General features: G+C 45.1%; 1 protein-coding gene across 50 annotated transcripts in view; it reads left to right on the top strand.

The window, feature by feature from the left end:
- TENM2 (teneurin transmembrane protein 2) overlaps positions 1-14,040 on the top strand; it is a 1,290,011-nt gene that overhangs the window by 1,124,826 nt on the left and 151,145 nt on the right. For 19 of the 50 annotated variants that reach the window (XM_085001822.1, XM_085001811.1, XM_085001823.1 and 16 more), the window contains 2 exons: positions 3,353-3,553; positions 5,270-5,482. In XM_085001822.1, the coding sequence (XP_084857948.1) occupies positions 3,353-3,553; positions 5,270-5,482 (414 nt within the window). The remainder of the gene's footprint in view (positions 1-3,352; positions 3,554-5,269; positions 5,483-14,040) is intronic. The other 31 variants (XM_085001825.1, XM_085001818.1, XM_085001829.1 and 28 more) reach the window with 4 other exon arrangements.

Here is a 14,040-nt window from a genome sequence, read left to right as displayed (position 1 = left end):
CTAATTACAGATGTAGAGTGATGTTTAAGGCACATACCACAGAAGGAATTTTTTTTTTTTTTTTGTCTTTTTTCCTTTCCTAGGGCTGCTCCCAGCGGTGGCATATGGAGGTACCCAGGCTAGGGGTCGAATCAGAGCTGTAGCCGCCAGCCTACACCAGAGCCACAGCAACACAGGATCCGAGCCGCGTCTGCAAACTACACCACAGCTTATGGCAATGCCGGATCCTTAACCCACTGAGCAAGGGCAGGGACCAAACCCGCAACCTCATGGTTCCTAGTCGGATTTGTTAACCACTGAGCCACAACAGGAACTCCACCACACAAGGTATTTTTGAGTATATTTCAACATTGCTATATTCGAAATGGAGACAGAGTAGAAAACTAGAACTTTGGGGTTTTCTTCTATAAGACGAATATGAACAAGGTTGATTCTGAATGAATGATTTTGTGTTTTGAAGATTCCAAATTGCACAGCATTCTTCCCCAAACCAAGACATTGTTAGCACCCCTTTCTCCTTGTTAGCCCTTCACACTGGAAATTTGTCTCATTAACAACAAATACTCATAGCAAAGTCTGCTGTTCACCCTCACAGCAATTGCGTAAAGAGCACCTACTCTATTCCTTGACTGTGCGAGGCACGAGATGGTAAAGGCATTGCACAGGCTCTTCATGGATGTCTTCCATGTATTGGAACCTTTCAGTTCATGTATATCCAGGTGTACTCTATCCTTCTGAAGGGAGCAAGTTTGAAAGTATCAGAAAGGGTTCATGTCATCAGGAGTAAGAGTGCTCAAGACAATGAATTCAGTATTTTCAAGCTTTTTTAAAATTTATTTTTTTATTAAGGTATATTTGATTTACAGTGAATTCAATACTAGAGTGATAGTAACCAGAGCAAGTAACATCACTGTAAACATCTCCAGCTAATAATAAATCATGGAAATGTACCTTTCCGAGAGAGTATTCCTGATTTAAAAAAAAAAAATCAGTGGCAACTTCTGTTTTCCTATGGTTCAAATCATTTTTAACTGATATCTGAAAATAACATCTGAGAAGATCTAAATGGAATCCTGAGAAACATCTCTTAACACTGAAAATTCTTATTTTTGCCACAAAAATATTTTTTGTTCTTTGGAAACTTCATGGAAAATTTAGTGGAATATTGTTATTTCAATTAAATCCTAATTTCTGGAGTTCCCGTTGTGGCTCAGGGGTTAACAAATCCGACTAGGAACCACGAGGTTGCAGGTTCGATCCCTGGCCTCGCTCAGAGGGTTAAGGATCTGGCGTTGCCATGAGCTATGGGGTAGGTCGCAGACGAGGCTCGGATCCTGTGTTGCTGTGCCTCTGGTGTAGGCCGGTGGCTATGGGTCCCATTGGACTCCTAGCCTGGGAACCTCCATGTGCCACAGGAGCAGCCCTAAAAGAGGCAAAAAGACAATAAATAAATAAATAATTAAAAAAAAAAAAGGAGTTCCCGTCGTGGCGCAGTGGTTAACGAATCCGACTAGGAACCATGAGGTTTCGGGTTCAGTCCCTGCCCTTGCTCAGTGGGTTAACGATCCGGCATTGCCGTGAGCTGTGGTGTAGGTTGCAGACGCGGCTCGGATCCCGTGTTGCTGTGGCCCTGGTGTAGGCCGGTGGCTACAGCTCCGATTCAACCCCTAGCCTGGGAACCTCCATATGCCGCGGGAGCGGCCCAAGAAATAGCAACAACAACAACAACAAAAACACAAAAAGACAAAAAAAAAAAAAATCCTAATTTCTTCCATCTGATGTGCTCCAGAATGAAATAGTTGGTGGCAGGGATAATCTAAATCATGTCATATTTAGAGCCATTGTGCTATTGGTTTTAAAACACACCATTATTTTGTAGATGGTAAGAAAGGAAAAAAGATACTATGCTACAAAAATCTGGGACCCCAAGGGGTTACCATTTCCATGTCATGGTGAACTATTTAGAGGACAAAAATCTCATTTCAGTCTTGGCATTGGGAAAAAAAGAGAAATCAAAGTTTTCTCTGAGAACTTGAACTGCAAGATGGCACACATTCCTATGAGGGATTGAATCACACTATCAATGTGGTCCAAAATCCTCAAGAAAATGCTTTAAAGGGATCTCAAGCTGGCTATGCCCCCAGATGATGGCAGAAGCACATGCTTTAATATAGGCCAACAGACCTGCTCTCCAAGATGGTAAAATAAGGGAAATGTATGTCTTAGTCACAAAAGATGACAAGACCTCCCTATTGCTCTCATCCACAAGGCAACATCTGAGCCCTATGTGAGACCTCTGTTCACCACTCAAACCCCACAGTGTGCAGTGCCCTCTCCGCCAAATGCCACTCCATCATTTTCTAGGAATACCTAAGGAAGCTGGTCTTCCTCTAGAGGGCCCTGTTTATCTGTGCTTGGGCTGGATGGATGTCTGAGGTGTAGGGTCATGTCCTCATACAAAAAGTTCTATCTTCAAGAACTGGCCTTTGCCGCTCACTCTTCTCCTCACTTTGAATTGATTCCAGAGTAGTAATCTTCAGGTTACTGCTGGAGGTATATCCACTCTGATTCCTAAGACGGCCAAGCAGTCAGACCATGAAACTGGAAAGAACAATGATTGGGATCTGACCATTAATTTGTCTGATTGATGGGGGCGGGGGGTGTCAGTGCCACAGCATCACCCATCCAGTCCACTCATGATTATGTGTAGGAAGGTTACCCCGTGGGGATCATTTCCACACCCAACTTCACCTCTTCTATCCTGCACATTTACTAACTTCTTCCAGTAGATGTGTGCTCAGAGAATGAAAACTAATTTTAGACTGAGCCTAAGTGAAACTTAATTAGGAAAGTGACTCATGCCTGAGTTTTGCTGGTTTTCTTTTTAATCTTTTGTTGCCTACTGAAGTCAAGTCTTAGTGAAGTTAGGACAAGCCTCTCTACTTTTCTTTCCAAGAGTGAAGGATGCTTGGGTTTGGCAAAACATGCAGAGACATCACCAGCATTCATGGCCCTGTCTTAAAAGCCCTGCTCTGATCCAACTAAGGTACTAATGCTAATAAGTATGAGGTTCTCGAAGTCAGATGATACACCTCTATATTTGATTCCTCCTAATTCTGCTTGAGAAATCCCCTTTCTTCCCTTACATTCTCTTCAAGTTTGAGACTGGGTATTTCGACCAATTACAATGGCTGTTCTTCAAGGTGCCATGTTAGTGTTACCTGTGCTGCTCCATTTGCCTGCAAGTAGGTAGGAACTGGCCAACCACTGGTCTGCTCTGTATACTGGTATTTTGGGACCCTTCCCCCGTGAGTGATGGATACTTTTCCTCTTTGTTTTTTTTTTTTTTTAGTTGATTGCTTGGATCCTACCTGCTCCAGCCATGGAGTCTGTGTAAATGGAGAATGCCTTTGCAGCCCTGGCTGGGGTGGTCTCAACTGTGAGCTGGCAAGGGTCCAGTGCCCGGACCAGTGCAGTGGGCACGGCACTTACCTCCCGGACACGGGCCTCTGCAGCTGTGATCCCAACTGGATGGGTCCCGACTGCTCCGTTGGTAAGCCAAGAGGTTTCATCCTCTCTTTCCTCAGCACTCATGCTCTGTGTTCCTTCTGTGAGCCCAAACAGATGGGAATCTGCTCTTTCTACTTAGCTTGGGAGAGGGGGAATTTGGTCAGTGGCATAGCACCTCTCTTAATCTCGTCTCAGTCATGAAGTCTTCGATCCTTGAGAAACAAACAAAAAAGTACCACAAGGGTTCTTGTGCCTCTTGGTTTCATCACTACAAATGGATGAGGAGTCCAGAAGGGATGAGTCCAGTCCCCTTACATTATAGATTCTTCATGCACCCTCCCTAAAGGTACCAGAAAGCAGAACAGAACAATTCAGTCCCAGGCAAACTGAATGGAACATCCTATAAAACAGAAGAGGGGTTCTCTTGGGGTGCTGGGTAAACATGTTATAAAGCTCTGCAGTATACCAGTGGCAGGAAAATAATGAAGTTGCACCATACACTTGATTGTCCTAAAATTAAGAGTACATGTCTTACCTCCCGAGTGCCCTTCAAATGGAATGGTTCATCAGTTCAAGCCAGTCCCCACCTTTCCGAGAATGGTCCTGTTCACACTGACAAGCACCTATCTAAGCAAGCCATCATCGTTCCGCCCCCTTCCTCTGGATAGTGAGACAGCTGTCAGATTGCCATGGCAATCAGGAAGGGAATGTATGTGAAGCTTTGCTACAAAGGGAAAGAAATGAATATTTCATTCCAAAAGAAAAAAAAAAGAAGAGTCAGTTAAAATGGGCTATTTTGGGTATCTTCTCAACCCACTCGCCTCTGGCTTCAAATTCTGTTGTTGATAGTCCAGGCCAAGCTCTGCAGAGGACAGAGGAAGGGAGAATCTTAGCTCCAAGGCCCAGCTGTGCTACCAACATGTTGTGTGACTTGGAGTGAGTCACTGACCCTCCTGGTCTGGTTTCCCCTCCCCTGGCATGGGGAGTCATGCCCCACTCAGTAGTCTGTTGGAAGGATGAGTGTCTGGCACGTGCTTGTCCTCGAGTGAGAGGTCTGGAACACCAGAGAGTGCATATCTGTCTGTCTGTCTCCTCCCCAACCACAAAAGACTTTGAGCTCCTTTGAGAAAGAGGCTGTGTACATGCAGCACAATGACAGTGGTCATAATGGCCACCAAGGTGCTGATCTGGGTGCAGCTGGGTCTGCAGTCATTGCAAGGATGGAGCTGCTGGGTCCCCAACCGACCGGCCTTTGGTCAGTTCAGGCTCTCAACAGGGAAAAAAAATCCCAGCTGGCTAGGGAGTCAGGATCCACAGGTAGCTTTTCAGGTGGGCACCTCCAGGGTCTCTATACCAAACTGGATGGCCAGCGTCTGACCTCTTCCTGGGAGAACAGTGGTTCTCACACTTTAGTGTGCCTCGGAAATATCTGGTTGACTTGTTACAAGAAATTTCTAAGCCCCACTCCCAGGACTTTCTAATCCTCAAGGACCAACCAAGGCATGAGAAGTTGCATTTCTACATAGTTCCCACATGATGGTGATGCATATGATCCAGGGACCCCAGTATGAGAACACTGCTCCAGAAACTACCTACCAATGAACTAGTACCTGGCCAGTGAAGAGACAGGCGGCCCAGGATGACATAGCTTCTGGGCCTTGGGCCTGCTCCAGGGACCTGGGCCATGTGTATGGTCTGGCCTCCAGTGGAGGGTTTCGCCAGCTGTGGTGTTGAGCTGTAATCATTGTTTTTCTTCCAGAAGTGTGCTCAGTAGACTGTGGCACTCACGGCGTCTGCATCGGGGGAGCCTGCCGCTGTGAAGAGGGCTGGACAGGCGCAGCTTGTGACCAGCGCGTGTGCCACCCCCGCTGCATTGAGCACGGGACCTGTAAAGATGGCAAATGTGAATGCCGAGAGGGCTGGAATGGTGAACACTGCACCATTGGTAGGCAAACGGCAGGCACCGAAACAGGCACATATTGCTTTATTTTCATAAATCGTAGATCTATAGTGATGGTCGTGCATTGCAACTGGCTGTTCCTTCAGGGACACGAGTGCTCGCCCACGTTCCTGCTGCCTCTCCAAATCTCCAAGGGCATAGGGAAGGGCAAAGCAAGGTCCTCATTGGAAAGGGCTTTCCCTTCTTTCCAGAATCCCAGATTGGGAGGAAAGGGACCGAATCAGATAAGAAAACCCATCCAAATTACAGATCTTGGGGAGGGAGAAATGCACATGCATGGGAAATTGTCAGGGCCTGGAGGTTTCAAGCACCCCAAATGACTGTCGTCTGCGAGGCACCCCTTTTTTGCATACTCTCCCAGCTGACTAGATCACCAGATCCCTGCTTGTTGGCAACAGTCGAGCTCACTTCTTTTAGACCAGGTTGGATGCGGGCAGGACTCCCAGGTTTCCCGGGTAACCAGGTACCAGTGTAATAGCTTTGAGCATTCTCTTGCTAGCCCAAGGCAAGGCTTTGTCCTTGGGCTCCTGACCCTCCCCATCACCACTGCCATCAATAAGTATCTCCCTTCCTCTCGTCCCATTTCATTCTCTCTATATATCAGCTTCATGACCAAGAATATTTTTAAAAGGTCATTTTCTTTGTTAAGAAGTAATAGTTCTCATGTTTCTTCAGTTTTGTTTTTGCTTTTTGCCATGATTGTGGTTTGGGGTGGAATAATACTGAATTGAAGGCATCCAGTTATCCCTTTAATTGAGGAGATGGAAGCCATTGCCCCCGGGGTTTCCACTTTCTTGGACAGTTGGGATTAGCATATCTTTTTTTTACATTTATTATTGAATGAAGTCAGGTCCAGAGTTGATTGCATGCCAAGCTGGCTGAATCCACTTGCCTGCAAGGAAACTCTCAGAGAAATCTCCAACCAAACTACTGACCTAGCCCCTTAAAGTTTCATTTGATTCTAGCCATGGGGTTAAGGGTCCTTCCCTCTGCCCTAGCCCTAAGTTCCCAGCCACTTGGAGGGAGAGATGGGGTTAGGAGCTTGTCCGGGGCCAACGCATACGATCAGATTCAGTTTCCCATGCTGTTCATTTGGGTGGTCAAGCAGAGATCAAGTGCTCTCTGCCTTAGATTTCCCCCAATTCCATCTGATTGGGCATCGAGGAGCAGCGTGCCTATCCAGGCCACGATCATAGCACTGGGACCCTGCTGGGACAGTCTGTTGGCAGTGAATTGTTTTTGCAATCTCTCAATTATGCTCCAGATCCCCCCCGCCCTACTCCCACCCTGCAGCCGCTTTCAGCTTCAGTTCCCTGCAGAGTCGGGATAATTCAGAAAGCTTTCAGGGAAAGGATGCACACAGCCCAAGACCAGGACAGTTTGAAATCCTTACCCGTAGCTCCCACATTCAGGGGTGCTCCTTCTGATATAGTTTTGCATGCCCAGGATGATTTAAATACAAACCCTCCCCCACCCTCATACCTCTATTGCCCATGGTCTCTCGCCCCAAAATCTTTAGGTAGAAAATCCCACATTCAGTTTACACAGCCCTGCCTCATCTCCTCTTCACTTGCCCCTTCCCACATCGGCCAAGGGTCTAGTCTCCCATGGTGATGTCTGCTGACTGTCTCCCACCTGCAACCCTTCTCTGTTCTGGGAATGGCTTACGGAAGGGCAGCCCTGAAGGAATAGAGCAGAAATTGGAAAACTATGGGTAGGGGAACCAAATCTGGCCTGTTGCCTACGTTTTCTTTGGCGTATGAGCTAAGAAGGGTTGTTAACATTTTGTAAGGTTTGAAAGAAAAGCATTTCCTGACATGTGACAATTCGAGGGCATTCCAGGTTCAGTGTCCACTTGGCAGTGTTAGTAGAGGGCAGCCACGCCCATTTGCTGCTGTGTTGTCAGCTTCCACACTGCACCTTGGCCTTGAGTAACTGCAGCATGGCCCACAAAGCCATTTGTTATCGGGTACAAAAAAATACAGGAACAAACTGGCCAGCCCTTGAATTGGGGAATTGCATGAGTCTCGGTTCAGAGAGACGTGAAAGGAGCAGAGGGTCAACATTCACTTGAGGGAAAGGACACCAGTTGTGACTTGAAGGACTTCAGGGGCCAAGAGAAAAGGAAAGGCCCAGATGTCACAGAGCCAGTAGAAAGAAATCAGCTGTGGGGTGGAAGCATCTCTGGGACCTTTGAAAATGAAACAGGAAGATGGCAACTTGAGTCTTAGTAGAAAATGTGAGGTTGCGGCCAGCAGGAGAAATAGGAGGTGATTCTTTCTTTCCCATCGGGTGAGATGAAACAGAGAAAGGTGTTTCTGCTTCTTGAAGTGTCTGGTCCAAGTTTCACATCCCCGTGAGCTAACATCCCTGAGTTCTTGAGAGACAGAGAAGGTGCACATTTTTGTGCCAAGAAAAGCTCCCCAACTTTAGCTAGTGGTGTCCCAGGAAGGTCTCTCCCTCAGAACTCTGCTCTCTCGTGATTTCGTGAGGTCCCACCATGTAAGTCGTAAAGAGCTTTGTCACCAAAGCCCATCCTTGTGAGAAATTAGGGCTCTGTGGTTTTATTAGTAGGATTGGTGCCAGCTCCTCATAGTCATGTTCACTGCGCTTTGCTCAAAAAAAAGCCAAGTGGTGGGTGAGATTTGCCATTCAAAATGTAGAGGTGTTCGTACGCGCATAATTGCTCCTTTTGCTTTTCAACCTCTGCCCCCAGAGCTGTTTCATGGAGTTTTAGTCTTTTATTTTGAGCAGACACTCCTGTCAATTCATTTCAAGTAAATGCCGCAATTTACAAGCCCAGAATCACTCCTTTTCCTCAGGGATACCAGCAGTCAGAAAGGAAAGAGAGGCTCTCCGGTCCCTTTCAAGCAGAGCCTCAAATGCTGTATTTTGCAAATAGAAAATAAGAAGGAAATGGCACCTAGTCTGCCCAAAAAAATGCCGTGGGAACTTAGGGTAAGGCAAATCAGTGAGTGCCTTGGGTTGGGCTTGGGTGGTCTGTGGCTTATTTTCAAAAGGTCATGGAGAGGTTGTTTGCATAGGGTCATTGCAAATAGCCAGCTGGACAATTCACATCAGTGCTGGTATATCACATTTCTTTTACGGAGGAAAGCAAGGAGATAGACGTGGGGGCGGGGGAAAGGGTGAGGATAAAAGCATGGACTTCTAAAAGTCAATCAAATAGAATCACTAGAATCTATCCATGTTGGGTAAAATGCATTTCTGGAATTTTTCAACCAAGTTCTTTTTATATTTGGATACTTAATACATATTGCTGAAGATGTAAATATAAGGCATAACATTTCAATATTAACTGGTAGAGCTAACTTATTAGCAGACTTGATTCTGTCAAGCAGTGATCTTACACGGATTCTACCAAGCAGTGATGTTATAGTACCTCTTTCTAACAAGTTGAATATAAAGTATGGCTGGGAGTTCCCTGGTGGCCCAACAGGTTAAGGATCCAGCATTGTCACTGCCGTGGTATGGGTACAATCCTTGGTCCTGGGAACATGTACACGCTGCAGGCACAGCCAAAAAATTTAAAAATTAAAAAGAATAAATAAAGTGTGGCTAAAATCTAGAGAATGGCATAGAGAAATATCCACTGCATCCAAATCAACTTTAGTTCATGTGTATCTTTGGAATATATTAGCCTTATTTGAATAGGCTGCAGTTTACTCGTATGAATAAATCAGAAGGCACATTGTGTGGTTAGAATAGTTTTATTCTTTAAACATAATCCTAAAATGGGTTGTTGTTCCTATCACCCACCCCCACCCCTTATTAACAGCAGGGGTTTAGCTTTAGAAAGCCATGCAAAGGCTATGAGGCCAGAGCATAAAGCAACCATAGGATAGGTCAAAAAGCAACATAAACCATAGTCAACTCATATAATCATCTCTCATAAAGAAATAGATTCAGTATTAACATGTTTGGCCAGCAGAATAGTCAGGCAAAACCCAGGGAGACCCACGTTTTTATGGCAGGAGATTACAAGGAGGAAAGTGAAATGCTAATTGAGGCTTGTTGTTATGACCTACTGAATGTCAGCTGACCGGTCATCCTGTCCAAATAATACAGACTAACACATACACACACAGAATAAATCCACCACTGCTAGGCTCCGACCCTAGGTGAACTCTTTGATATCTGGGTAGTGAACTATGTCTCTAATGGTTATTCCAGGCTGTTCCTTCTGTCCGTATGGACCTGACCTCTGGCTGCATTTCAGAATCACAAGGACTGGATGCCCAGGACTGCGTGGGGCTGAGGAGCTCACCCGTGTAGCACAAGTCAGAACAGTTTTCTTTTCCCTCTGTCGCACTGGGGCCCTTCTATTTTTCCTCTTTAATTGGTTAGGGAAAGAACTAGGTTCTTGTGATGTTAATAAGGAAAATGAATCTTTACCCAAGGTAAAACCAGCCGTGCGACAATCTGACGTGCTGATTAAGTGATTGTCATCAGGAGTAGACAGGGTCACGGTCCAAGAGGGAGAGAGCCTTGGAGCTACGGGGAGCAGGTGGGGAAGAAAGTGACTGTTGAAACAAGCCAACGGCAGACTGAGTACAGCAGTGTCTGCGAGATGCTTCCAGCTTCATTCTAACTTACGAAACTTTTTTTTCCCTTGTCACTATTACCCTTCAACATTTGAGCTTTCATGACTCTACAGTGAGATATCAAGTTGAGATAAAATTAGCCACTGTGGATCCGTCCTTCCCACCAGGTCTGTGGAAGCGGCTAATTCTCCGATTGGTTCATTAACCTATTCCTCGGGGAGCTCTTCCTGGAACCTATCCTGGGATCTCCAGCTTTTTTGAAGTGACGGTCTTTTGCTGTTTAAGATTAGGGACAGGCTTTTAGCAGCAAAGCAGGAAATGGTCCACTGCTGATTTTTTTCCCCACACTTTGGCCAAAATGTGAGACTTTTCACTGAGGTTCGGGAAACCACCACATGCGCAGAAGTTCTCTATGTGTCCAGGTCACCAGTCTGCCCAGGTTTCCCACCCAGACTCAGAACAAGGACCTGGAGGTCCCTGTTATAGGGACCCATTTTCAGCTCACTGCAAAAAAAAAAAAAAATGAAATAAAATGAGGGGGAGGAAATTTCCTTATAATTAGTGAGATCCCCATTGCTGGAAGTGTTTGCCTTCTCAGCCTGGATGTTGAAGTGGGGCTTTCTGGGGAAGGTAGACTAGAAAGACGTGAAGCTCACCCTGACCTTATGGCTGTAATTTAAATGGAAATGCTTTTTGGCATGGCTTCCTATGTCATTTAGTAATATAAGCCCATCCAAAAAGGAGCTCCCATCAAAAAAAAAAAGAGAGAGAGAGGAGGAAGTCTTGATGTTTTAGTTCTGAGAGGAGACGGTGAGTTGGAGCATTCCTTTTATAACCACCTCCCTCAGGTTTGAGGGTCCCACTGATATGCTAGTGTGTGGTCCCCAGGGAGAAGGCCAGACCCAAGTAGGAGAGAGCTTGATATGAGGTGTTAACTGACTTCATGAAAGCAAAGGACCAAAAATAGTTTGGAACTCTTGGAACAGAAACCTGCAGGTGAGAATTAGCCTGAAGAAGATTTCAGACACAGAAAGAAGGAAAACATCAAAAAGTAAGAGCTGTTAGAGTTCCCGTTGTGACTCAGAGGTAACAAATCTGACTAGTATCCATGAGGACATGGGTTTGATCCCTGGCCTCGCTCAGTGGATTAAGGATCTGGCATTGCTGCAAGCTGCAGGGTAGGTCACAGAGGCAGCTCGGATCCAGTATTGCTGTGGCTGTGGTGTAGGCCAGCAGCTTCAGCTTCGATTCTATCCTTAGATTGGGAACTTCCATATGCATGGGTGCAGCCCTAAAAAGAAAAAAAAAAAAAAGAGTAAGAACTACAGAGAATATGGGATCCATCCCCTTGGTGTGGGGAGGGAGCACTTGGTCCTTGAGCTTTTATGGAGAATCAACATTTCTTCCAAGACTGTGACTTCTGGATTCTATAGTATGTACTCAGGACTTTACAATAAGGGAAAAGGGAAGGCGAAGAGAGCCCTAGAGCAATGAGTGCTGTTAGGTATTCACCATTGAATATCATGAGAGTGACATTCTGTTATCGCTTTCTATCTGGTCCTTTGTGATGTCATGAAAAATAAATTGATGAAAGAGAGGAGATTCGTGTTCTAGGCTTGGCTGTGCCGCAGACATTCTAAGTGCCCTGGAGAAGTCACCCAACCCCCCTGGCCTCAGTTTTTTCCCGTGGCCAGTGAGGGGGTTGGACCACATCATTGCTTTCTAGAGTGCGGTCCGCAAACATGAGGTGCTTTTTGTTCGTGTGCGGATATATTTTATCGAGTGGTTATACAGGGCCTTCAAAAAGAAGTCTTAGGAAAAACCATAACTAGCTCATCAAACCCATGATTATACCAGCATTATTGCTTAGGGATGTGGCAAATGCAGTTAGTGATATTAGGCCTGAGTAAATTTGAAGAAAAATATTAAGTAAATAACTGTGCAGATATTGCAAATATCACGAATGCAATATGTAATTGACTGAATTTAGAACACACTTGGTGATCTCTAAGGACCTGTCCGTCTCCAGAAATTTATTACTTTTGATGCAAAATCATATGCCTCAAATGGAACAGTCCACTCCAGGACAATCAAATCTTTCTCTCTTCTGTAAGGTCAGGGAGGGTCTCCAGGTAGCTTCCCATAATATACACTTTACATTACAGTGATGGCTACAGCTGCGTGTTGATTTAACTGGCGGCAGTTTGTTGAATTCTTGAAGTCAGTGATGCTTTTTTTGTTAGTTCAGTCTGATTATCCGCTCAGCTCAGCTCCAATTTATATCCGACTTACCTAGAGAATCCTTCTGTGCATTGAAAAACTTCCCTACATAGTCTGAATAATCAGAATTCACTTTATCCATTTATATTTGTATTTCTTGATTTTAAAGAAGAGAGAGAGATGGTGTGAAAGTAGAGGTCCACTGGACAGTATCCATTTCACGTGGATTCAGGGCAGTGCAGGCATGATAATGAAGTGCTTAAGACACAGTCCTGAGAGTACCTGATGTGGCTCAGTGGGTGAGAACCTGGCTAGCATCCACGAGGGTGCAGCTCCAATCCCTGGCGTCACCGGTAGGCTAAGGATCTGGTGTTGCCACAGACTGAGGCAAAGCTTGCAGATGCAGCTCGGTTCTGACATTGCTGCGGCTGCAGCTCTGATTGGACCCCTAGCCCAGGAACTTCCATATACCTCAGTTGTGGCCCTAAAAAGATAAAAAGAAAAAAAAAAGACTTAGTCCTTTGTGTCTGTCTACCCGAGAGCAAATCCTAGCAGATTTCCTAACCTCTATGTATCTGTTTCTTTACCTGCAAAATGAGAATACCAAGGATAACCTACCTCATTGAGTTACATGTAAAAAGCTTGGCATGGTGCCTCTTATAAAGTAAGAGCCAAATAAATGTGAGCTAACCTCTTCCTCATCCTCCTCCCCCATGATCGCCATCATTATGGTGAGAAGATAAAAGATAGAGACCAAGGGAGGATATCAAAATAAACTTCTCTTTAAGACATTTCTGCTACCTTCCATCTCCCTCTCACACATCTGCCTTTAAGCCATCAAGCAGTTAGCATCATGTCAAAAATAACACCTTCCCTACTAGTCACTTGCCAAAAGAAGGGTTGTTCTATAACTTTCTGGCATCTGGATCTGGCTCTAATAGGGGAAAAAACCCATCTCTTACCTGGAACTGAACCTGCTAATTTTACCGAACAGCCCAATTGGACATGGAATCAAATGTCTGAATATCCTGATAGTAATACAACTGAGTTGTGAAATTGGGGTTTACTGCTTTCAACCAAAGTGTCTCTAACTAGACCTCTTGGATGTATCCTGGGGGTAGGCAAGAGCTCTCTGAGAATTTATTTTTAATTCTGGGTTTCCTTTTTGCAATAAGTACAGTTCAAAAGAAAAAACATTTCCTTTGAAGTATTAGTTTGAAATTCTGTTATTAGTTGAAGAGCATAAAACTTTAGTTCTTTAAGCCAGTATTTCTCCAAATAGGGACCACAGACATATTCTTGAGGCATTTGGTAGGAATCTGTTCTCCTTTAGGAAGAAATCTGGTGTTTCTCACATTTGAAGATGCTGCCAGGTCAGTGTTTCTTAGAACACCTTGTCCTAGTCTCACCTTTTCTTACTCCTTCTCATTTTTCATCACTCTGGGTTCTAAGGTGCTGTTTGCCCAGCTCTCTGCATCAAAGAATAACCCAGGAGGCTCAACTTTGATACACCTGAGTAGCACACATGCTTTTTGGAGAATTAAGACTCTCACTGATGGCCTACCCCTGTTTGGCCCAATATACTTCAAAGTACCTGCGTTCCTCCCTTGCAGCAGTTGCTTGACTGCTTGGAGCGTGACCCATGGGTGATGTCTGGGGATTCTCTGCAATTCCTTGCCTCATCTCCTGGGTCATCAGAAGTCATACAGGGTATCTCATATGTTCATATAAGAAACAGGTTTTGCCTTCTCTCCCAAGTTGCCTGCCTAATGGGGTTCAATTTTAACA

This window comes from Sus scrofa, chromosome 16 (assembly GCF_054392235.1).
Source record: "Sus scrofa isolate SSC_HxYL_T2T_F1_AM1 chromosome 16, Sscrofa_HxYL_maternal_Yorkshire_Landrace_v2.0, whole genome shotgun sequence".
NCBI lineage: Eukaryota > Metazoa > Chordata > Mammalia > Artiodactyla > Suidae > Sus > Sus scrofa.
This window is presented reverse-complemented; position numbering and strand designations above follow the sequence as displayed.